The sequence below is a fragment of the Chlorocebus sabaeus genome, chromosome 10, assembly GCF_047675955.1.
Source record: "Chlorocebus sabaeus isolate Y175 chromosome 10, mChlSab1.0.hap1, whole genome shotgun sequence".
Classification (NCBI taxonomy): Eukaryota; Metazoa; Chordata; class Mammalia; order Primates; family Cercopithecidae; genus Chlorocebus; species Chlorocebus sabaeus.
Genome location: NC_132913.1, coordinates 49,103,524 through 49,126,957, shown reverse-complemented (window position 1 = coordinate 49,126,957; position 23,434 = coordinate 49,103,524). Strand labels below are relative to the sequence as shown.

The following is a 23,434-nucleotide window of genomic DNA, read 5'->3' as shown; positions in this document are numbered from 1 at the left end:
AAAAATAATCACTAATAAAAACAGTAAAGCCTTGACTATTCTGGCCCAGCAAGAAACTCAGATGAGAAATGCTATCTATCAAAATAAATTAGCTCTCGACTACTTGCTAGCAGCTGAAGGAGAGATCTGTAGGAAATTTAACCTTACTAATTGCTGTCTACACATAGATAAGTAAGGGCAAGTAGTTGAAGACATAGTTAGAGATATGACAAAACTGGCACATGTGCCTGTGCAAGTGTGGCATGGATTTAATCCTAGGGCCATGTTTAGAAAATGGTTCCCAGTGCTAGGAGGATTTAAAACTCTTATAATAGGAGTTATAATAGTAATAGGAACCTGCCTACTGCTCCCTTGTTTGATACCTGCACTTCTTCAAATGATAAAAAGCTTCATCATTACCTTAGTTCACCAAAATGCTTCAGCACAAGTATACTACATGAATCACTATTGATCTGTCTTGCAAGAAGATATGGGTAGTGAAAATGTGAGAACTCCCACTAATAAAATGAGTGAGAGTCCCAAAAGGGGGGAATAAGAGAGGAGACCACCCCTCATATCATCTTATGCCCAATTTCTGCCTCCAAAGAAAGAAGAAATAAAAACTAAAAGGCAGAAATGAAATCCACAGGCAGACAGCCCGGCGCTGCACCCTGGGCCTGGTAGTTAAAGATCGACCCCTGACCTCATTGGTTCTGTTATCTATAGATTACAGACATTGCATAGAAATGCACTGTGAAAATCCCTATCTTGTTTTGTTCCAATCTAATTACCGGTGCATGCAGCCCTCAGTCACATATCTCCTGTTTGCTCAATCAATCATGACCCCCTCACATGCACCCCTTAGAGTTGTGGGCCCTTAAAAGGGACAGGAATTGCTCACTCAGGGAGCTTGGCTCTTGAGACAAGAGTCTTGCTGATGCCCCTGGCCAAATAAACCCCTTCCTTCTTTAACTCGGTGTCTGAGGAGTGTTGTATGCTGCTCATCCTGCTACAATATGAACAACGGGTGAGAACAAGTTGAGTGGAAGAAAGAGATCATACCATCTACTTAGAAAAGCATTACATTGAAGACAAAAAAAGGGTTCTACTCTTCACTATAATTCATTTGATTACTGGTAGGTCATAAGTCATAACTTGTTCAATAAAATAGATCTTATCTGTCCCAGAAGATTTTAGTAAATGTAAAGAGGAATATTCAGAGGGACTTTGAAAAGAAAATGTGCTACTTTCTGTGGAGTTAAAACTTTGGTGAAGTATGAACTAATTTTAATTGATGTTTTAGAAATTGAAATTGCAACAGAGTTACAAGAGCAAAGGTTCACAACTTTTCATAGCTATTGTATTTCTGTATATTCTCTCAAGTGGCTTTATTATTTATTACATTTTTCATTTAGAATGGTTATTAAGGATATAAAAAGCCAGTGAAATTTTTGGAAGAACTTTTTACTATGAAAAACATCCCTTTAAACTCTTTAAAATTCTGCTTTTCAATGATGGTATGTGTATTAGTGGTTGAGAAACAGTGCTTAAAAGACATTTTAAAGTTCCAGCACTTGAAAGAAATATTAAGAAGCTGGATGATGTCACAGACTACAGGTAAATTATACTCCAGTGTGTCTTGGAAAGGCAAAGATGAGGTATACTATTTTTTCAGTTACATACACAGACATATATAGTAAACAAACATTTATTGGGAAATATGGGCAAAGCACTTCCTATAATCTGTTTCATTACTTCACTGAAGTTCCAACTCTTCTGTTTTTGATACTTTGACTTCATCTTGCATGAAAGATTTACTCAAAGATAATGTGATAGTATTCCATAAGCAGGATTCTGGTATTGTTTTAGCGAGATCAGGCACCAAAAATAGCTAGACATAGGATCAGTTATGAATTAAGCCTTGAGAATATCTCTAGGAGTTGAGACTATGTGATTCACCTGCTGGATTCTCATATCCTCTTCTGGCAAAACTAGAGAGGTCACAGTCAATCCACATATCCTGAGTACATTTAATTTTTACCAACGCATTTCAGTATACTGATTAACAAGTCAGTGATATTGCCAATGAAAATTCATTTCTGACATCTGGCAAAGCATCAGTGTTGACTGAGATATGGCAAATAGTCTCGGGGTTTGTAGTAGCCTTTTCTGGAGTGTAGTCTCTCTACTTTAATGCTAGTCTAGAGTTTGGACTCCTGATCAGAATACTAGCTGACCATGGTTGTAACTTGACCTAACATATACATATTACTGTTGCGGGAAGTCAGGGACCCCGAACGGAGGGACCAGCTGAAGTCACAGCAGAAGAACATAAATTGTGAAGATTTCATGGACATTTATCCCTTCCCCATTCAATACTCTTGTGATTTCCTATGCCTGTCTTTACTTTAATCTCTTAATCCCGTCATCTTCATAAACTAAGGATGAATGTCACCTCACGACCCTGTGATGATTGTGTTAACTGCACAAATTGCTTGTAGAGCATGTGTATTTGAACAGTATGAAATCTGGCACCCTAAGAACAGGATAACAGCAATTCTCAGGGAACAAGGGAGATAATCTTAAAATCTGGCTGCCTGTGGGCAGGCAGGACAGAGCCATATTTCTCTTATTGCCAAAAACGGGTGAGATAAATATCGCTGAATTCTTTCCCCAGTAAGGAATATTAATAATTAACAGCCCTGGGAAAAGAATGCATTCCTATGGCGGGGCCTATAAAATGGCCGCCCTGGGAGTGTCTGCCTTTATGCAGATGTAGATAAGGATGAAACACGCCCTAGTCTCCTACAGTGCCCCCAGGCTTGCTAGGATTAGGAAATTCCAGCCTGGCAAATTCTAGTCAGACCAGTTCTCTGCTCTTGAACCTTGTTTATCAATGACAATGCATGCATAGCTGGACATGGAAGTTCATTTGTGATTCTAGTTTTGCCCTGACCTTGTGATCTTGCCATGACCTCCTGCCTTGTGATCTTTGGTCACCCTTGAAGCATGTGCTTTCTGTGACCCATACCCTATTCATGCACTCCCTCCCCTTTGAAAATTGCTAATAAAAACTTGCTGGTTTTATGGCTCAGGGGGCCTCACGGAACCCCACGACATGTGATGTCTCTCCTGGACACCCAGCTTTAAAATTTCTCTTTTGTACTCTTTCCCTTTATTTCTCTGACCAGCCAACACTTAGGGAAAATAGAAAAGGACTCACGTTGAATATCAGTGGTGGGTTTCCCCTGATACATTACCACAGTGTCTGTGCTGAGGTATTTTAATGTAAGTTAAAACATTACTACATTCCACTTAAAATATTTCAGAATATATGCTTGAATCTAGATCAATTTAGGAAGCAAAGAGAAATGGGGTCAGTACTTCAAAGATTGTGAACTCCTCGAGAACACTCATCACATCTCACCAAAACATGGCCACATAACTATTTAAACTTCTTTAAAGAAAGAAACCAAGAAATCACTGTTACCTGTTTAGTACTCGCCCTCTGATATTGAGTTCTCATGTAAATAGCTGCCTTTTTATACCTATTTGATAAGAAAGTGTGAAATATAATTCCATTTAAGATCTGAAAGTAGATACGAAGAGTAACTTACTTGAAAGACACTTAATAAAGCTTTACTACTATCTACCAATCCCTTAGCTTTCTGTAGGTAGAAAGATACAGAAACACAAATTCTGTTCAAAAAGGCTCATAATTCATTAGGGACAGTGAGAATAAAACAAGTAAATAATGAACTATTATATTGAATACTACTGCTACTAGAAATGAGACTTTATCATTAAAATAATTTAAAAGCAGGAACAGAAAACAAGGATAGCAAATGTTTGGATCAAGAATCAAGAATGAGGTGAGAAGTTGCTAAAAGTTTATTGAATCATAATTTATTGAGTGCCTACTATTATATTTATTTGAATCTAAGATGTCAAAGAATCTAGCTTTTTTGGGGGAAACAATATAGGAAATGTGCCCATCAGTTGTGAGAAGTATTTTCAGAAATGTAAAAATATGAACAAACATGTTCATATAATATGTGCCAAGCACTTTGCTAGATATAGTAGGTACATAGATCTGCCTAATAGCCATGATCTATCATTATAAAGATAAATCTAGTGGAGGTACACAAATAAACACCTAAAAATATAATTATCATGTTATGTTGCAAGCAATTCTGGATAAATCCAGTCAAGTGTATACATAGCAAAAAATGTGATTTAAAAACGTTCAAACAGATATTTCTCTAAATCTGTTTTATTCTCTATTTTTTGACTAGTGAGTACTAAAAGGTTCATGCAGTATGATTACTCTGTTTCATCCTCTGTCTCCCCACATCTATCACCCTTGGGAGTTCTGCTGTAAATTGCACTCCTGTTTCTCTTGCCTTTTTTTTCAGATGATTTCTCCACAATGTTGGCACCCTGTCTAAATTTTCAGTCATCATTAGTTTTATCAATTCAAATTTATATACCTTTATTGTATATTAAGAATTTCATAATGTGTCAAATTTATCCCAAACTTCTAGCTAAAATCTTTAAGAGTGCTGTTAAAGATAATGGAAACAAGCACTATTTTCTTTACTTAGAGAACAAGATTGGCAAAATAATGTCAATTATTTTGCAACATGTTCCATTAATCAGTATACATTAAGTATCACTTAACCGTATTTACAATATTATGCTGGGACTGTGGGAGATAAAATTAGGGACAGTGAGAATGAAATTCTCATTGTTACATGTTTTCTACTTTAAAGGAGGTTCAAATCTAGTTGAGAAGATGAGAAAGAGGATATTCTTCTGTATGTCAGTCAGTAAATAAAATTTATTTAAAACAGGTCGCTATCTTGGGTTATGTAGAGGGCTGGGTGTTGGAGAAACAAAAAAGAGGAAAAGAAAACAAAAAAATATTCTCATAACCTGCTAGTGAGAACACTCCTTCAACAGCTTGTTAATCATTATATTTTATTTCACTCTAGTCTACATATATATCAGAAACGAGAGAGATAATCAGACCCTACATATTGCTTTGACCCAATTGATTACAAAACATTAATAAATACATTCTTAATTTTTCTTTAGCTAGTTGTCTTTCAAAAGTTTATTATTCCCAAACCTGAAAGAAACACTTCATCTTATGAAAGCACAACACTTCATTCTATTTTTGCCATTTCTTAAAATCAAAGCAACCAAGGAAAGATTATTCTCATAAACTTGTTTTTTATTGCTAACCTGGCATATTCAGCTTAATCGTCTGGTGCAATGTATGTATTCTCAAAGATAAATAGATGATCTTGACACTTGATCTTGGCACAATGAAAGAAAAGCTTATATTTTCAAATATAAGGTCTGTATATTACCATATTATAAGGTTAGGATGACAGAGGAGCTAGATATGTCTTCAAAAAGTCAAAGACATCTTGTTATTTGGTTGATAAACTATGAATTTAAGGAAATCTGATTGTAGGAGGCTAAGTATTAAAAAAAAATCTGAAATACAGATCCTAAACATGATGACTTTTTTCAAATATCTTATACCCAAACAAATATGTACATTATAGGCATATTGCTTGCAAAGGTTGCAATCTCAGATATATTGTGTTCTAGCTATAACATTTTCTAGGAATTTTTCTAATGAACCTGCATAGTATAATAAATATGAGGTCAGCCACATCTAAAGTAGAAAACTTTAGGTGGACATTGTTATAAATGACACTGATTAAATGTGAAAAGGTCACAGTAACAAGAAAGCCACTAAAAGTGTCATCTGGACTTCATGAGACAAAGTAAATGTTTTGTGCAAAAGTATGAGATTACAAAATACATTAAAATAGCCGTAATTAACAATAATGTATTATTTTCTTTAATGAACATAACTAAAACTACACTAATAAATATATGCATTCTATGCATAGCAAAAAAAGATCAATTTTGCTACTACAAGGAGCAAGTGATGGAAATACCAGATCAGATTCATGTACACAGTGTAAGTGGTACTGGAAGCCAGACAATCAAGGCTTAACAACTGGAGTGAAGAACCAGTGCAATGAGGATATCTCATCAGATCCCGTTTCCCATGAGACTGTCATTGTTTCCGTCACACACACCCATTTCAGGTGCCAGGTGGCACTAAAACCTCATGCCCATCAGGATGAACCAGTCTTTCCATCCCTTCTATCTCCCTAAATTGGGTTGAGAAGGGCACTTGGGCAATGGAACACAGTCATCAGCACACACTCATGTTCAGCCTTGGAAGAATTAGGTTTTAGATGCCCACACTGATCGAAGTAAAACCTAAACATGCCTAAATAAAAAGGATCACTTTTTAAAAAGCAGAGATGGAAATGTGGAGAAAGTCAGGACCTCTGTCACTCCTCTTTTGATCACCATGACAGGCGGGGATCATGGCCACATAAAGCTATTTTAGCTTTCAAATTACCCTCTGAGCATTTGTCTTACTTAACCCCTTGATCTCATCATTTTTTTGACTCCTGGGAGGTTGCAATCCCGTGTTTATCTACTCTCTCTCCATTGTTGCTGTCTCCCTTTCCTCAGTTTCTATTCTCCCATTTTTAAACATGCATAGTTCTTCTCTGTCACAAATTATCAATCTTATTATTTCATTGCCCTCTTCAAAAGGCATTCTGTTTCCCACTTTCTTTGACACCAACTGGCCTACGCAGCTTTCTCCATTTCCTTACCACCCACTTCCTTGTTAGTTTTTGCAAACTGACCTCCCATTCTGCCTCCTCTCCCAACCCAATACCAGTTTTTAAAGTTACCAAGTATCTCTTTTCAAATGCTTTTCCTTGTTCTGTTTGATACCCACCCCACTGTCCTCTCTAAAGACTTTGTGATACATTTCTTGTTCCTTGCCTTCTGTGACCTGACATTATCCATAGTTTCCTCTGATGCTTCTTTCTTATTTTTTATTTATTTATGTATTTATTTTTTGCCTATTGGTTGCATTTTTCCTATTTGCATATTTTCCTATTCTACTTTTAAGCTGTGAAAATTGTTCAGGGCTCAGACCTTGCTTTTCCAATTTTTTTCCTTTCTAGACCAAGGGATTTTAAAGTATGTTCTCAGTCTGAAGTACCTGAGAAGCTATCACTAAGGTTCAAAGAACAGTTGACAGGGTAGGCAATGGGTGCCTTCCTACCACTTGAAACAGAATAGTTCTGATTTTACCTGTTTTATTTGTTTTACTTGGTTTCTTTTGGAGAGTTTATTTGTATTCATCAGTGTACTGAAAATTATATCAGTAACAAAACCTGGATTTCATTTGTTTTACCACTATCTATATAACTTTACACAAATATTTTAAAGCATGAATGCATCTCTTGCATCTAGTCCTGTGAATGCCCTTTGTCTGAACTACTTTTCTGTCCTATTCCTTAGCACCTTCCTAACTTCTACTGCATTTTTATTCTACGTTATTTCCTCCAGGAAGGCTTCTCTGAACCTCAAATCTGGGTTAGGTGCTCTCCTGATGTGGTGCTATAGCATTCTGTACCAACATTTTAATCTGGCACTCATTTCCTCATGCTGTCTGTTTGTCTACATTCCCTACTAAACTGGAAGCTCACTGAGGACAGAATATTAATCACCATGGTTTTCCTAGCACCTAGTATAGTGCCTGGCATGTAGTAGATTTGAAAATCCAACCAGAGATAATTACATATCTCAGCAAGGATATCCAAATTCAGTGAGATTCTCTTTCAGATAAGGATAAATGAAAAGGCATGTATCAATGTTATCCCTGGTTTTGATCAAACTATCCTTCCCATTTCCTTGACAACTATGCTCAGTCCCTTCTTAGCCCTGTTTACAACATTCTCACTATTTGCTTTTATTGGGAAAGTTATTTTATATTTCCACTTTGATTTTTCTTATTCAAAAATGGGGGTCAGTTGTTTAAAGTTATCTCTAAATATAAAATAAAAGTGAAAGTACTAAAACACATTATTTTCAACATTATATCATTACATCATTCTTAACAAAATTATAACATTGCACGATTTTGGTCTGACTTCAACAATTTAAACTTCTTGTAGTAAATAAAGATTAAAAAATATTAAAAGGGTTCAAGGCCATATCTATGCAGTTTATATGGAAATCATTGGTGGTTGATGCAGAGATTATAACTGTCTCCTAAAGAACATATTGTTTCAGATATTTGCAGTATAAAAAACTGAGAGACATTCCAGACTGTTGATACACCAAAACTAGAAGGAGCAACAGATCCAATCACATCTTTAATCCTGGACTGCAACATCACTTTCAACAAGTAATACCTGAGTATTTCCATCGCAAATGTCACACGTGCCAAAACCAAAATTAAATTTTTCATTCAGTGATTTATGTCCTTACCACACTTTCAAACATCTAGTAAGATTTAGACCCAATAAGTTTATGTTACCTTATTGTTCTAAATTTGAAACCTTATATTTTCATTACTATGTTTCTTTGAATTATTGTAAATTAAAAAGACCCTGAAGTAACACCAAATAGCACATATTTTGCTAAAGTAAAATTCATGAATTAAAATGGACTTGGTTCCTTATCTACTTATTTTAGAGAACACTAGACAAATAGAACTTTAAAAAGATACTCTTGGCAGAGATGGTATAATGATAATGCAAGTAGCAGATGAGAGGCTGATTAAATAACTTTTAAAATCCTGTTCAACTCTGAGAGTCAGGATTTAGGTCATGAATCAACTTAAGGCACATTCTCTGCTGAGTAATTTCCTCATATTTCTTGTAACAATAGTAATATTTGTAAAAAGAAAAGCCCCAAAGCCAGCAGGGGAAATGGTACTTACGAGTATTGTGTCAGCAGTTCCAGATCATTATGCATGTTGATTGGATAAGCTTCACTGAGTTCAAACAACTTCTCCAGGGCCTCATAAATGAAAATGATGCAAATCAGGGAAGCAAAAGCTTCTTCAGTAAACCGAGTGATGTAGCAGACAAGGGAACTAGCATCAGTAGCCACAAGTATGATACACAGAGTTGCTGTCCAAAGTCCAATGCTAGCTCTTAAAGATAGGTATGACAGCCCATATTCTCTGGGAGGAGGAAAAGGAAAGAACAGTGAAAAGAAGGTCATTCAACAGCTTGCTATCATTTTAAGCAAATGAAAACAAACCTCATTCAGGAAGTGAAAGTAAATAAGCTTCACATCCTATGAGTATCTAAATTCAAGACTTTGTCTAAAGCAGGGGTCCTCAACCCCCTGTCTGTGGCCTGTTAGGAACGGGGTTGCACAGCAGGAGGTGAGTGGCAGGCGAGTGAGCATTACAGTCTGAGCTCCGCCTCCTGTCAGATCAGTGGCGACATTAGATTCTCATAGGAGCACAAGCCCTATTGTGAACTGTGCATGTGAGGGATCTAGGTTGTGTACTCCTTATGAGAATCTAATGCCTGATGATCTGAGGTAGAATAGCTTCATTCCAAAACCATCTCCCCCACCCAATTTATGGAAAAATTGTCTTCCATGAAACCAGTCCCTGGCACCAAAATGGTTAGGGACCACTGGTCTAAAGGGAACATCTAAAGGGACAAAATTAAAAGGGATTTCTCAGTGCTTATAACTGAGTCTTACTTTTTAAAAATATTACATAACAATATACATAAATCTTTTGCTTTTCCTCTGTTCCCATGATGAAGCAAAAATGATAAACTGAATCAAACCAGGCAATTCTGTCTCTATTAACAGACCTCCAAAAGTGATGTTGGGAGAAGTATAAATATAGTAAAGAGAAAAGGAAGAGGCTAAGGGCTGAAAAGTACATAACACTTACTTGCAAAATTTAAACAAAATCTTTTCAAACACCAAAACTGGTCCTGTACTGCCTAATATGGTAAGAGGCTGTCCACCAAAGAGAGAATAGGCTATCCCAGTCATGGATGCTCCAAAGAGAGATTCAATTGCACTCTGTGTAGAGATATAAATGGTTCAATTACCTAAGCTGTACAGGAAGCCATTGTAGTTAAGGAGAAGACATTTAAAATACACGGATATGTGCTTTCTCCTTCACCATGAAAAGCCTAGCAATCCTGGGCAGCATGTGGGGTAGGATGATGACTAAAGGGGCTGACAGTAAGAAGAAAATGCATAGTAGCAAAGGTGGAGGTGTTCTTTTCACTTTCTTATCTCACATCTCTGTTGCCTTACAAAAGGTTTAAATGTATTCAGGATTAGCATCTGGACAGAAACATGGCCCAGGTATATAGCAAATGGACCTCTTGTGAGACAAGAACTGAGCCTAAACCTAGCTTAGGATTGGGGGGCTGAGGGCAAGGCATCAGATGAGAACCTTTTGTAAGACACAGAACTAGTCATTCTGAGATATTCCACCCCCAGATTACAAGTTCCACTAGCCATCCAGGAAATTCATATAAGGTTTATCTAGCAGACCATATCTCAAATCTCTCCAAAATTAAATGCTTATCTAACTGAATCTTAAAAATGGATTATGTTTCAAAGTTCAGAGAAAAGCATGATACATACTATACGCCCTTCAGTTGCTTCTCCCAGCAGTCCTCCAAATGTGATGACAGGAGACATACACGCGCAGTAGAGAAACAGAAAAGATGCTAAGCACTGCAAGCTGAAAGCATCTCTGAAGTCACTCCAGAAGTATGGAGCTTTTCTTTTGATATCTAAAATAAGTCCCCCAAAAATCCTAAGACAGGGGGGGAAAACACAATAGTGAAACCCAAACATAAAAAAACACACAAGTCAAAATGCTCATTTGCTTTGTTGCCAGGTCACAGTATACGTTTTCCATCAGCAGAGGTGAGACCCACATAACCTGCTGCATTGTATTATAATGATCTACAGGGAGGCACTGCACAACTATGTTACTCAACTCCTAACCCAATATCGTGTCAACCACCAAAAATCCCAGGTTCTCTTAAACAAGGTTCAGAGCTGTTCACCAATCATAATCCAAATAATGAGATTCAAGGATTACTCTAATCTCTGTGCCATTTCTACGTCAACCTACTCCTCCTAAACTCAGGCCTACCACCCTCAATCATTGGCAGTATTTCTAAATGTTTAATTCCATTTAGCATAGCAGGGAGGGATGGAGGGAGGGTTAGTTGGCTTTTCTATACTCCAGTAGTGAGCATCACCCTAGAGAGAAAAAGCAAGGTTTAACCATAGCTCCAGTTACCTATTTTCTCAGCCAAACAAACAAACAAACAAAAATCCCTCACTAGATATTGTTGCAGGAAGACATCTAAATGTCCTTTTGGATGGCAGCAATACTTAGTAGAGACAGATAGGTTCCGGAGCTGTTTTCATTTTTAGAAAACTAGGAGGGAGTCCTTAATAATAATCAAACTAGATAAATGTAATTTTGATCCACTATTGCGTTAACACATCCCAACATCTGTGATTCACAAGACAATAGTGACCTTACTTGGTATAAATTCATTTACTCCAAATATATCCAAAACCATATTGAAACACTTGAAAGAGAATTTTTTGGGGGGAAAAGTATTAAACTGTGAAATGATGCTTTAAATTTGAGAGCTTTTAAAAAAATCTATTAGAAATGAGAGCATTAATAAGTAGGTATTCTCATTTTATGAACATCTAATAACAATATGCAGACTTAACATTTGGGTACTGTAAGTTGTTTTGTTCCGTGGAATAATGATGTGATAGCAAAATGAATAAGACTATGAGTAAGTTCCTACGTGAAGGTTAATGTTAATGGTGAAAAAAACTTATGCTCCAATAAACTGCCAGCATGCTGAGTATACTTGGATCATATAAAACTGTTACATTTTTCTTATTTATTTTATATATAGGAATATTCATTTGGCAGTCCTAGAATCACTTCAGAAAGGATTGTTCTTTTTAGAAAAAAATTCTGGTTAGAATTTGAAATAAAAGATGTACATATTATGAATAATTAAAATATTTTACCATGTAATTTCTCTGATCTGATTTATCTGTAATCGTTACCTAATAATAACAATTCTACTATTACGCAGGTATAAGATCACTATATTTTCCTATGATTGGTTCCATCAGAGAGCTATGGAGTAGGAGAGGGTTGAGAAGAATTAAACTTCAATTGAATAAAAGGACATTTGAAACTCAGAGAAGCTTGCAGAGAACCTGTGAAATATTTGTACACATAAAGATCACCTTAGGCTTCTCTACCCATGTTTAGTAAAACATACACATATATTTTTTTTTATTTTGGGGATCATTTCTGAGTAATTTGTTAATTTATCAAAGTCACAATTCAAAACAGATTTACTCTACCGGTCTATTTAGGCATTCATTTATGATTTATATCCCACCTAATCCCAAAAAGAATTTGAGGTGGTTATGAGCTATTAATTAGTAATTAATATTTATAGTTTTGATAGCACTTTATATTAGACCATTGATTCTAATCAATTACTTATTAGAGCATACATTAGTCTGAATAGTTGTTATAGTACTGTGTATAAATGTGCTTTTAGCAGTAAAAATCTAAATCCGGAAGTGGGAGTTCATTACAGAGAACAGTGCAAGAGCAGCCCAGATGTACACCAGCAACTCCAGGAGAGCAGATGAGTAATGGATACTTCAAGTCATGTCAGCAACAGAATCTGTGGAAGAACTCTGGAGAAGCGAAGATACCGGATATTGGTGACCTGGGAGGATTTAGGAAGCAGTAAGGAAAAGTGAACTTCGAAAAAAATCTAAGCTATGTGGCATGTTACACCTGAGAAAGAGAAAAAAAATACCACCAAAAATAAAAAGACAGCATTCAAAAGTATGAAAGCAAACAGAATGAGTAACAAAGGTTCCAGTGAAGGGAAAAGGAAAAAATTGTTTGAACCATCTCAAATTAGGTATCAAGCCTGAGGAAGACATTAAAGGACATTTCCTCAGAGACAACACATAGATAAATGGAAAGAACACAGAATTAAAATGCAGAGTGCTCGGGAACTGGAAAGTCAGCTTAGAGGACACATTGCAAGCAGTACAGAAAATGGCCTTGAGGGGAGGGGAGCACCAATCCTGCAAAGTCTTTGCAACTGCCTTTAATTACAATGGAGGCTATACACATATTCCCTGAAGACAGACCCACCCAAGGGTTTCTGATTTTCTGCTCACACATTGCTTAGAGAGAGACAAGCTGTCAAAAAAAACCATAAAGCACCATTTTAAGAAATAAATTGAAGCTTTCATCTCTTCAAAGATGTGTGATTAGAAAATAAATCATATAGCTCTTTCAAATCACAGCCGTAAAAATAAAAAATACCATTATATACATCCTACTTGCATTTAATGAGATAGGGCCTACAAGACTGAGTTGTTGGTATTTAGTTTTATTTCTATCTTGAACTTGAAGCTTTCAATGGGTTCTTTTGGAAGGGTCAATTGAGGGTTTTCCTTTTCATTCTAAGAATCTGGGAATGCATTTTATGCACAGCAAAATGAAAGACTAGGTAAAGTATAATGGAAGGGTGTCTCCACTGTTTTAGTTTAACAGTAATGACAATCATTAGCAACTTCAGAGAAATCAAACTAATTGGCATTTTCACCCTCAAAAAGCAGCTATTGAAAGTATAAAATAAATTAGATCCCAAAATAGCAATTCCTAACAGAGAAGAATGGTATGTCATTTGGTCGTTGAAGTACCATAGAAGTGATTTTCACTAACCTTCCAGTTCTCTGGAGTTCAGGTCCACTATGCCCTCCGTGGGGCTCTGCTTCCCCATGAGCTGCTGTTCCATTTGGTACAGCAGGAATCTTCCTCTTCTCCTGTGGAGAGTTTCTTTGTTCGTGTGTTTTGTTTTATTTTAATTTCAGGTGTTAATTGTAAATAACAATAACAGTTCATTTTCCTTGAAGCAATATGCACATTAGCTGAGAACCTAGGCTCTGTACTTACTTGTTGCTTGACCTCTGGGAAGTTATTTAGCCTTTTAAAGTGTTAGTTTCTTCCTCTGTTTACTGGGGGTAACATCAGTATCTATCTTATAGTGTGGCTAAGAGAATTAAATGAGGTGATGGACACTTATTTATTCTTTCAACTAATACTGAGTGCCTAGTGTGTGCCATTCATTGTAATGAATGCTAGAGCTGCAAAGGTGGGCAAGAAAAAGCATCCTGTTAGTGAAAAGAGACAATAACCTTAAAATATCAGGTACAGATGGGAACTATGAAGAAAAACGAAGTAAGGGAAGGAGAAAGAGAGAGATCAGGATGCGGGTAGGTTGGCGTGAGGAGGTGTTAAGTATGGTGGTGTTATATGCCTGGCATAGTTTAATTGTTCAAAGGACAGTAACCATCATCACTATTTTTAAAGTATATTTCCCTGTGTGATTCCAGCTAGTATCTTTCTACCCAGAAAATAGTTTACAATATGGGTCTCTCTAACTCATAGAGTGTCAAAGACGATTGTAAAAGGAGGCGTCTAATTTAACCAATGACAAATTAGTGGAGATTCAGGTAAGTATTGTTTCCCAAAGGTCTATTCCATCCACTTTTGTTGGTGAATATGATTTTTATAAAAATCAGAAATTTCTACCTAAAATCCTACCTATGGTGATCTTAGAGCACACCAATGTGTTCAAAACCACTTCAAAGGATAATAGGAAAAATCTTAAGTGGTGAAATTACGATTTTTACTTCACCACCATTCCAAAATAGAATTAGTATAAACATGAAAAACAAAAGTGACTCATAAACTGATCTCACTTACCAGGAGACATCTAGGTAGAATGATACAGGTTTAACATATAAAAAAGGTTTTGAAAAATACACAATATAAGAAAGTTTATTGCTTAATATTTAACAATTTCCCCAGGTAAATAGATGGACGCAATAAGACTAAAGTTCAAAGATAAAAGAGAAGCATCTGTTAACTGATGAAGGAACTGTCTTTACAGGTAAATAGGATACATTAATAAAGGGATTTAAGAGTTATCCTCAGTACCTACTTCCCAATCACCTAGGAAAACAATTCATAGCTTTCACAAGTCTCAGAAAGCAAGTATTATTATGTGGTCTTCTGGGAGAATACTACTGACTAGATAAATTAACTCTATTTTACAATGACAAAACTAACAGAAGGTGATGTTTTGGGAGCCAAGCAAGGAATGTATATTAAGGAAAAGGGAGTCATCAACTCTTAAATGCTGTTCATTGATAGGTTAGATAAAATGCAGGTTGAGAATTGACCATGGGACTTAGCATTGTGGAGATCATTGTTCACGTACATATTTTAGTGAAGTGGTAGGGGCAAAAGCCTCTTGGAGTGAGTGTTAAAAGAGAATTGGAGGAGAGTAACTGGAGGCAAGTAGTGTAGAGAACTCTTCTGTGGCATTTTGTTGCAAAAGGGAATGAATAAGAGTGGCAGGCTGGGTAGTGGTATCAAGAGAGTTCTTTTATTTAAGATTGGTAAATTTAATAGTATGTTGTATGCTAATAAAAGTGATAAAATACAGAAAAAAAGATTTGATGATACAGAAGAGAAAGAGGAGAATTGGTAGAGTTGCGTTCTTGAGTAGATGTGAAGAGATAGGCTCTTTCTAGTGCACAAGTAGAAGGCTGACTTTGGCTAGTTCATCAATAGTAATGAACAGGAAGGCAGAGTATGTGGATGCAGATGCTTGCCGGTGGGTAGGTATGATGGTAGCAATCTATAGGAGTTCTTTTTTGATTGTTTCAAATTTCTTAGGGAAGTAAAAGGCACATCAGCATATGAGAGTGAGGGTCAGAAAGGATGTGCTGAAGGCTTGAGGAGAGAAGAATAAGTGTGAATTAGTCATCAAGTGAGAATGATTGGACTAGGGAAGTGTAGTATGATGAACCTGTAACACAAAGGGCTCACTTAAGGTATGTGGTCATGAATTTATGTGAGACCAGTCAGTGTAGTTACATGTTTTCCTTCAGCTTCAGCTTCATCAATGTGGTACAGAGTGAAGTGCTGGATTCTCACAGGGTTATGGTTTTGATAAGCAAGTACATGATATGAGAGAAGAGCAAATAAGTTGAGGGTACACAAAAGGGAGTGATTTTAATGACTGACACAAAGTTCTAATGAATATTTTCACAGTTATCCCTGGAGGTGACAGGTTAATCTTCTCTTAACTGAAAGGAAAAAAAGTATTTAAAATGCTGGGATTTGCACATTTCAAATGAATAAAAAAGATGGAAATTATCCCAATGGTAAAAATATTTGGGCCAGGCGTGGTGGCTCACGCCTGTAATCCCAGCACTTTGGGAGGCTGAGGCGGGCAGATCAGGAGGTCAGGAGATCAAGACCATCCTGGCTAACACGGTGAAACCCCGTTCTCTACTAAAAATACAAAAACTTAGCCGGGTGCGTTGGTGGGCGCCTGTAGTCCCAGCTACTCTGAGGCTGAGGCAGGAGAATGGCATGAACCCGGGAGGTGGAGCTTGCAGTGAGCCGAGATCACGCCACTGCACTCCAGCCTGGGTGACAAAGCGAGACTCTATCTCAAAAATATATATATATATATATATTTGAATGAGTATGAGGTCAGAATGTTTAATACATATTAACTCATTTCACTCCATCTAATAGAAAACATAGCCTCATGCTATCTATTATTCAATTACAACATACATTTTTAAAACATGAATGTTGAAAAGAAGCATAAAGCATATCTGAAATTCAAATTTGTTGTATAGAACTATGCTGTCTAATATGATAACCACAAACTGCATATGTCTATTTACATTTATGGTAATTAAAATGAAAAATTCTGTTCTTTAGTCACAGTAGCAACATTTCTAATGCTTACTAGTGGCCTGATTACTAGACAGCATAGATATGGAATATTTCCATTATTGCAGAGGACTGTTGGACAGTGCTGATATAGAGCATCAACAGAGAGGTTAAAACATTTGTTCAAGGTCATACATATATAGACAATTGCAGAACCCAGATGCCCTGATTCTTAATTCGATGTTCTTTTTACGACTGCCTCTCAATACCCAGAATCCGATAATTAATTCTGATTTTAAAGGGTGTCATAAAATCATAAACAATATTGGCCTCCCATCACTCAATTTGCCTCAAAAACATTATTGTTCACAAAGCTGTTTTCAAAAACACTTAACTTCATCTTTAATGTTTCAATAGCTAATTGGTGTTACAGTGAATTTTAAAGCCTCATTCTGAATGTGTTAATATTTTGCTGAATTTCTCCAAATAATATTAATTAAGGAGTTTCTACATATTCAGGAAGCATTATATTGCCTTTTCTAATATCATTAGTATAAAGATGTATTCTACAAGTACAGGAATGAGACAATCTATAACCCCTATAATTAATTATTAGGCAACTGTTTTTATTTTAGTAATAGATCAGCTGAAAAATGTGGTAGCAGTTACAGAATCACAAAATGGTAAGTTTTGAGAAAAGGAAATAGTCTTTAATAATTATGAAATGACTTCAAAATGAAAATATAAAAATGAGGTATCCATAGAGTTTCTTTAAACTGACAGTGAAATTGAGATACCCTTTTTAAGTACTCATGGTTGAGTGGTACAACTGCTCATTTGCCCACCTCTGGCAAAGCAGGAAAATTTCTAATTCCAGAGCTGGGTCAATTAGACCATCTGTCGCTTCCAATAGGGCAGCAGAGTCAGACCAGGCTGAACTCCACAGGGCAAAGGCCAAAGGCAAGACTAAGTACGTAACAACTTGGGAGGGCTGTGGGAGGCAGATTCAGTAGGCATAGAGGTGGCAGTGTGAGGAGTGAGCTTAACAAACATTTGGTCATCATTCTTAATAGTCATGACTGCAATTTAAAAAGTGACCCTAGAAAATAGCAATGCTTTATATTTCTATCTTTCTGGATTGTATGATGGGTAAAATATCCATTATATGTTCATACGCAAAATTAAAAAAATCTTTATATCATACATCCACACAAAAGCAATACAAATATAAGAATTAGAATTTTAAAATCTTCCCAATATTTACTGTGATTAGCAGTAATAAATGTGGAGTTTTCTACATAATATGATTAAGTCATGTCTTTGAATTTTCCTAATGCTTGCCAATTTCAAAGTGATGTATCAAAACATAGAAGGACAGTAATGGGCTTTCTCTCAGGCCATATTTTATATTGTTATTACAATTTTAATCTTCCTCTTGTATAATACATGTTAAGTAGGAGCTAAAATCTTTCCAGGTATATGGCACTGTTTGATTAGTAGGTTGTCATCAAACTGCCAAGTTTCTCAGTAATGTGTGTTGGAGAGTATTAAGAAATATCTTGTAACTTCATGCCCCTTCTGCCTTCGAGGCTATCATTTCAATCATTTGAATCTTCTTGATGGATTATGCTATTGTGAAACATGCATTTAAAAGACAAAAAATATTCAATTTCAAAAAATGTCTTCAAATATACATACCTGGGAAGGTACATTTTTGGGAGGCTCTATTCGGATGCTTGGATCCCATTCTCCAGGAGGGAGAACAGTAACCTGATCCAGAAACTCATCAATTCCTGATACCAAGTCATTACGATCTTTAGCTTTATAAGCCACATCATGAAATACCTTTAGAAGAAATAGAAATATTATTTATAGTTTAAAAATGATTATAAAATATTAATGTGTTCAGTGTTTTCAACACAGTTATCTCACATGTGATTATAACAATTTGAAGAAACAGACAGCTCTGACTCTAAAGAAGTTTATAATGTAAAATATTATAATTTATTTTATGGATCCATATAGGTAACTATTTTTCTTAAGATGTCAGATGAATGTTGAAATTTCTAGAGGGAAGGAGTAAGAGAAAGAAAAAGGAGGATGAAAGGAAGCTCATTAAACTAGAATTAGGCAAAAGTTATTTATGTATGGGAAAATCAGTTCCCGGAGGAAGCCTTTGCTTAAAAATAGAAATAAAAATTTGTAAAATGTGTTGGAAATTTCAGCAGTATTTATACCCTGGTATAAATAAATTAATTTAAAGGGTTAATTTTATTTCAATTTTGAAAATAATACTAAGGTTATAAATTAGTATTTTCTGGATATATAGTCATTCCTCAGTATCTTTGGGGGACTGGTTCCAGGATTCCCTGCAGATACCAAAAATCTATGGATACTTGATTTCCTTATATAAAATGGAGCAGTATTTACACATACCCTATGCATATCCTCCTGTATTTAGAGGGTCCCCAACTTTCTATAGTTTCTCTTACAATCTTTTGACTTTATGATGGTGCAAAAGTGACATGCATTGAGTAGACCCCTCAACTTTCATTGGGGTTAAGTCTGGATAAATCTATCACAAGTTGAAAACATCATAAGTCAAAAACATAGTTTCCACTTAAGATATTTTCAATGGGGGGACACAACCCCCCATTGAAAGTTGAGAAGCATCTGTACTTTAAATCATTTCTAGATTATTATAATATCTACACAATGTATATGCTATATAAATAGTTGCTATACTATACAATTTTTATGCATATGGTTTTTATTGTAACGTTGTTATTTTTTATTGTCCCCCCTGAAATATGTTTGATTTTTGTTTTTAGAGGCAGGGTCTCGCTCTGTCATGCAGGCTGGAATGCAGTGGCACAGTCATAGCTCACTGCAGCCTTGAACTCCTAGGCTTAAGCTCCTGCTTAAGCTCCTAGCTTCTGAGTAGCTGGGACTACAGGTGTATACCACAAAACCTGGCTAATTTAAAAAAAAAAAAATTATTGTAGAGACAGGGTCTTGCTATGTTGCCTGGGCTGGTCTTGAACTCCTGGTCCCAAACCATCCTCCACCTTGACCTCCCAAAGTGCTGGGATTATAGGTGTGAGCTACTGTACCCTGACTTTTCAAATATTTTTGATTTGCAGTTAAGTTCAAGAGTGCAGAGCCTGAAGATACAGAGGGCCAACTACATATTATATCTTTGCAGTACAGAAAGTGTATTTCCACACAAAGTATGAGTTACATTTCATACTTATCCCCTCCACCTCCCCTCCACACACATGTGCTGTGTTAGTCATTTAGGGTGTTCACAGATATTCTAGGTTTTCTTCTAGACCACGTGGTAAGATTGTACTTCTTTGCCTTCTTTGATATTTGGATTAGGTATATTCTACTTGGGTGTACATATGTCACTTTTGAATGGAAGTTATGAGTACCAATGTGTAATTTATCACATTGCTTTTTTTCTGGTTTAGTGACTGAGAAAACACAGGTACAGATAGAGCTTCTATAAGTGCAGGGAGCCTAAGTGATTATAATGAGCAGAGTCTCTCTCCTAGATCTTGATGAACATTTAGCATGATAGAAATAAACCCTTATTGTTTTAAGCCATTAATATTTTAGTTGGTTATTCCTGTAACCTAACCTAATTTATCTTAACATATATAGGAATTATGTACTTAATATAGTAAGTGTGGAAAATAAAAGATAAAGAGAAAAAATTGATTTACACTGAACATAATATAAATATTTCTGGAACTTTAAATTTCACTTGGGATGAAATGATACAAGTATTTGAGACTAGGGACTCCTATAGCATTCTTTATGCTGGCCTAAATTACAGTGACCAAATGTCCCAAAATTGCCAGGAAAATCCTGCTTTCAAATATTCTATTCTACTTTCAGACCATTTGTTTCCATTTCTGGTTTGATACTCAATATAAACTGTTAAGTAATAATGATCATTTTAGAAAGCTTTTTCTTGACTTTCCAACTAAGAACACTTCACAAAACATTATTGGTCTGATAAAACAGACTTTGCTTAGGATAATACAAAAATATCAAAGATCTATTAATGGTTTAGTTGTATTTTGAGAAGGAGATTTTTCAAATATTAAAAATACAGATTTCCATGCCACAAGCCTCTTCTAAAGATGGTTACATGGCCCTGAGACCTAACTGGAACACTTAAGAATTGCAAAAGTTCTTAGTCCTCAATGAGAGTTTAGCAACTCTACTATTTTCCTGTTAGTAACAACTCTCTTGAAATCTTTCTTAATTTGATCACATTTAATTAGAAAACTGCTTTGAAAGATCACATGATCCTATACCCTGTTTTAGGTAGACAAATATCCAAATTCATCCAGGACAACAGATTTCCTATTATTTTAAAGCTCCCTAAGGGTATAGATGCCATAATTTGTATAATTTTAAATCATACATAGTACTTACTATTGTTTCCCTATCACAAATTTTATCAATAACCTAATTATTTTACATTCCTCTTCTACCTTTTCTTTGTCTAGCTAACCTAACAGTCTGATTTCAGTTGACCCCCTGACTTCCCTGATCCCCTTCTCAAAAAAGATGATATGCTTTGTTAATAATCTTAACATCTTCTTTTTCTTGATAGCTTTCACTGTAATTATAATTATTCATTATAATTAATTATTAATTATATAATTAGTTGTTCAATGCCTGTTTTCTCTGGTAAAACATGAGCTTTGAACGTTCACTCAGTAAATATTTATCAAACTATTTAAGTGCTAGTGATAGAGCAGTGAACGAAACCAAGAAAAATTCACCCCCTCATGGGGCTTACATTCTAAGGGGAGGGATGAGATGGAAAATAAACAATATAAATGAGTGTATATTTTGGTAGACGATGGAAAGTGTTATGGAGAAAAATGAAGCAGAAAAGGGGAATAAAGGTATGACTGGGGACTGTTGCAATTTTAAATAAGGTGATTAAGGAAGGTCTTAATGAGTAGACATTTCAGCAAGGACCTGAAGAAGGTAAGGATGCTTGCCCTGTCATTATCAGGAGCAAGAGCTTTCCAGGCAGACAGAATTACCAGTGTGGAGTATGCTTTGAGAAGCGGCAAGAGGGAAAGTAGCAGATGACGTCTAAGAGGCAAGGTGGGAGCATGCTTTAAAGTAGCAGATGACGTCTAAGAGGCAAGGTGGGAGCATGCTTTAAAGTAGCAGATGACGTCTAAGAGGCAAGGTGGGAGCATGCTTTAAGAAGCGGCAAGAGGGAAAGTAGCAGATGACATCTAAGAAGCAAGGTGGAGGAGGTGGAAGGACATCTTGTAGGACTTTGTAGGTCATCATAAGAACTTAGACTTTTACTCTGAATGAGCTAGGAAGCCATTAGAAGGTCTTCAGCAGAAGAGGGATTGCTCTAGCTGTTGTGTTGAGAATAGGATGAAGTGGGGTAAGGGCAGAAAAAAAAAAGAGGCTATTGCAATAATAGAATAATAATGGTGACAAGAACCCAGTGATGACAGTGGAAGCCAGGGGGTAACAGTGCAGAAAATGAGAACTACAGTGGTAAGATTCTGGATCTATTGTGAAAGTTAACCCAGGAAGATTTGCTGATAGATTGGATTTGGGATGTGAAAGAACTAAAGCAGTCAAGGATGATTTCAGGGTTGTTCTATGAGGCCAGTGACCATGTCTTTAATTTCTACCACCTTATCTCTAGCATATAGTAGGCAATAAGTATATACTAATCACAAAAAAACATGAAATAAGTACAATTATTATCATTCCTGGTTTAAGGATGAGGAAACTGAGGCAGAGAGAGTTCAGGTTATTTAACTTGTCCAAATTCATACCACCAAGAAATGCCTTTCCTTCTTCCCTCCCTGTTTCCATTCCTCTCCTCCTCTTCCTTGCTTCCTTTCATTTGCTTCTTCTTATAAGATAGGAGATTCTACATCATCTTTGTGAACAGATAGAAATGATATAGGAAGGAGGAAAAAACTTGTGATGAAGAAACCAGAATGAAAAATTAAGGAGAAAAGTTCTCAACAAGGAATTAGGAAGAAATTCCAGCATATGAGGTTTTATTTCATTTTCTTTCAAGAAAGTTTTTACTATTCTTGGAATTTTCAGATATTTCTGATAGTTCTTTTGGATATTAGAATAAGCTTTTCAAGCTCCTCAGTAAATCTTGTTGGAATTTGGATTGGAATTGCACTGATTTCTTTCTCACCAGCACTGCTTGCCTACACTGTGGCAATCACCTCTGAAGTGGTCTCTCTGCTTTCATCCGTGCTTCTCCATGGTCTATTCTGAACACAGCAGCCAAGTGACAATTTTTCTTTTTTTTTTGGATGGAGTTTCACTCTTGTTGCCCAGGCTGGAGTGCAGTGGTGCAATTTCAACTCACCACAACCTCCACCTTACAGGTTCAAGTGATTTTCCTGTCTCAGTCTCCTGAGAAACTGGGATTGCAGGCATGTGCCACCATGTCCGGCTAATTTTGTATTTTTAGTAGAGACGGGGTTTCTCCATGTTGGTCAAGCTGGTCTCTAACTCCCGACCTTGGGTGATCTGCCCACCTCAGCCTCCCAAAGTACTGGGATTACAGGCATGAGCCACCGTGCCCAGCCGACATTGTTAAATGTAAGACAAATCATGTCAACTCTAATAAAAATCTTCTGTTTGCTTCCCAACTCACTCAATGTCCTTAGATGACCTACAAATACCCGG

The 23,434-nt window shown here is 36.2% G+C and overlaps 1 protein-coding gene across 16 annotated transcripts in view; it reads right to left on the bottom strand.

The window, feature by feature from the left end:
- SLC4A10 (solute carrier family 4 member 10) overlaps nt 1–23,434 on the bottom strand; it is a 377,604-nt gene that overhangs the window by 67,970 nt on the left and 286,200 nt on the right. For all 16 annotated transcript variants that reach the window (XM_007965141.3, XM_007965143.3, XM_007965144.3 and 13 more), the window contains 5 exons: nt 18,416–18,562; nt 13,682–13,782; nt 10,513–10,687; nt 9,803–9,936; nt 8,822–9,067 (listed from right to left, as the gene is read on the bottom strand). In XM_007965141.3, coding sequence (XP_007963332.1) covers nt 8,822–9,067; nt 9,803–9,936; nt 10,513–10,687; nt 13,682–13,782; nt 18,416–18,562 — 803 coding nt within the window. The remainder of the gene's footprint in view (nt 1–8,821; nt 9,068–9,802; nt 9,937–10,512; nt 10,688–13,681; nt 13,783–18,415; nt 18,563–23,434) is intronic.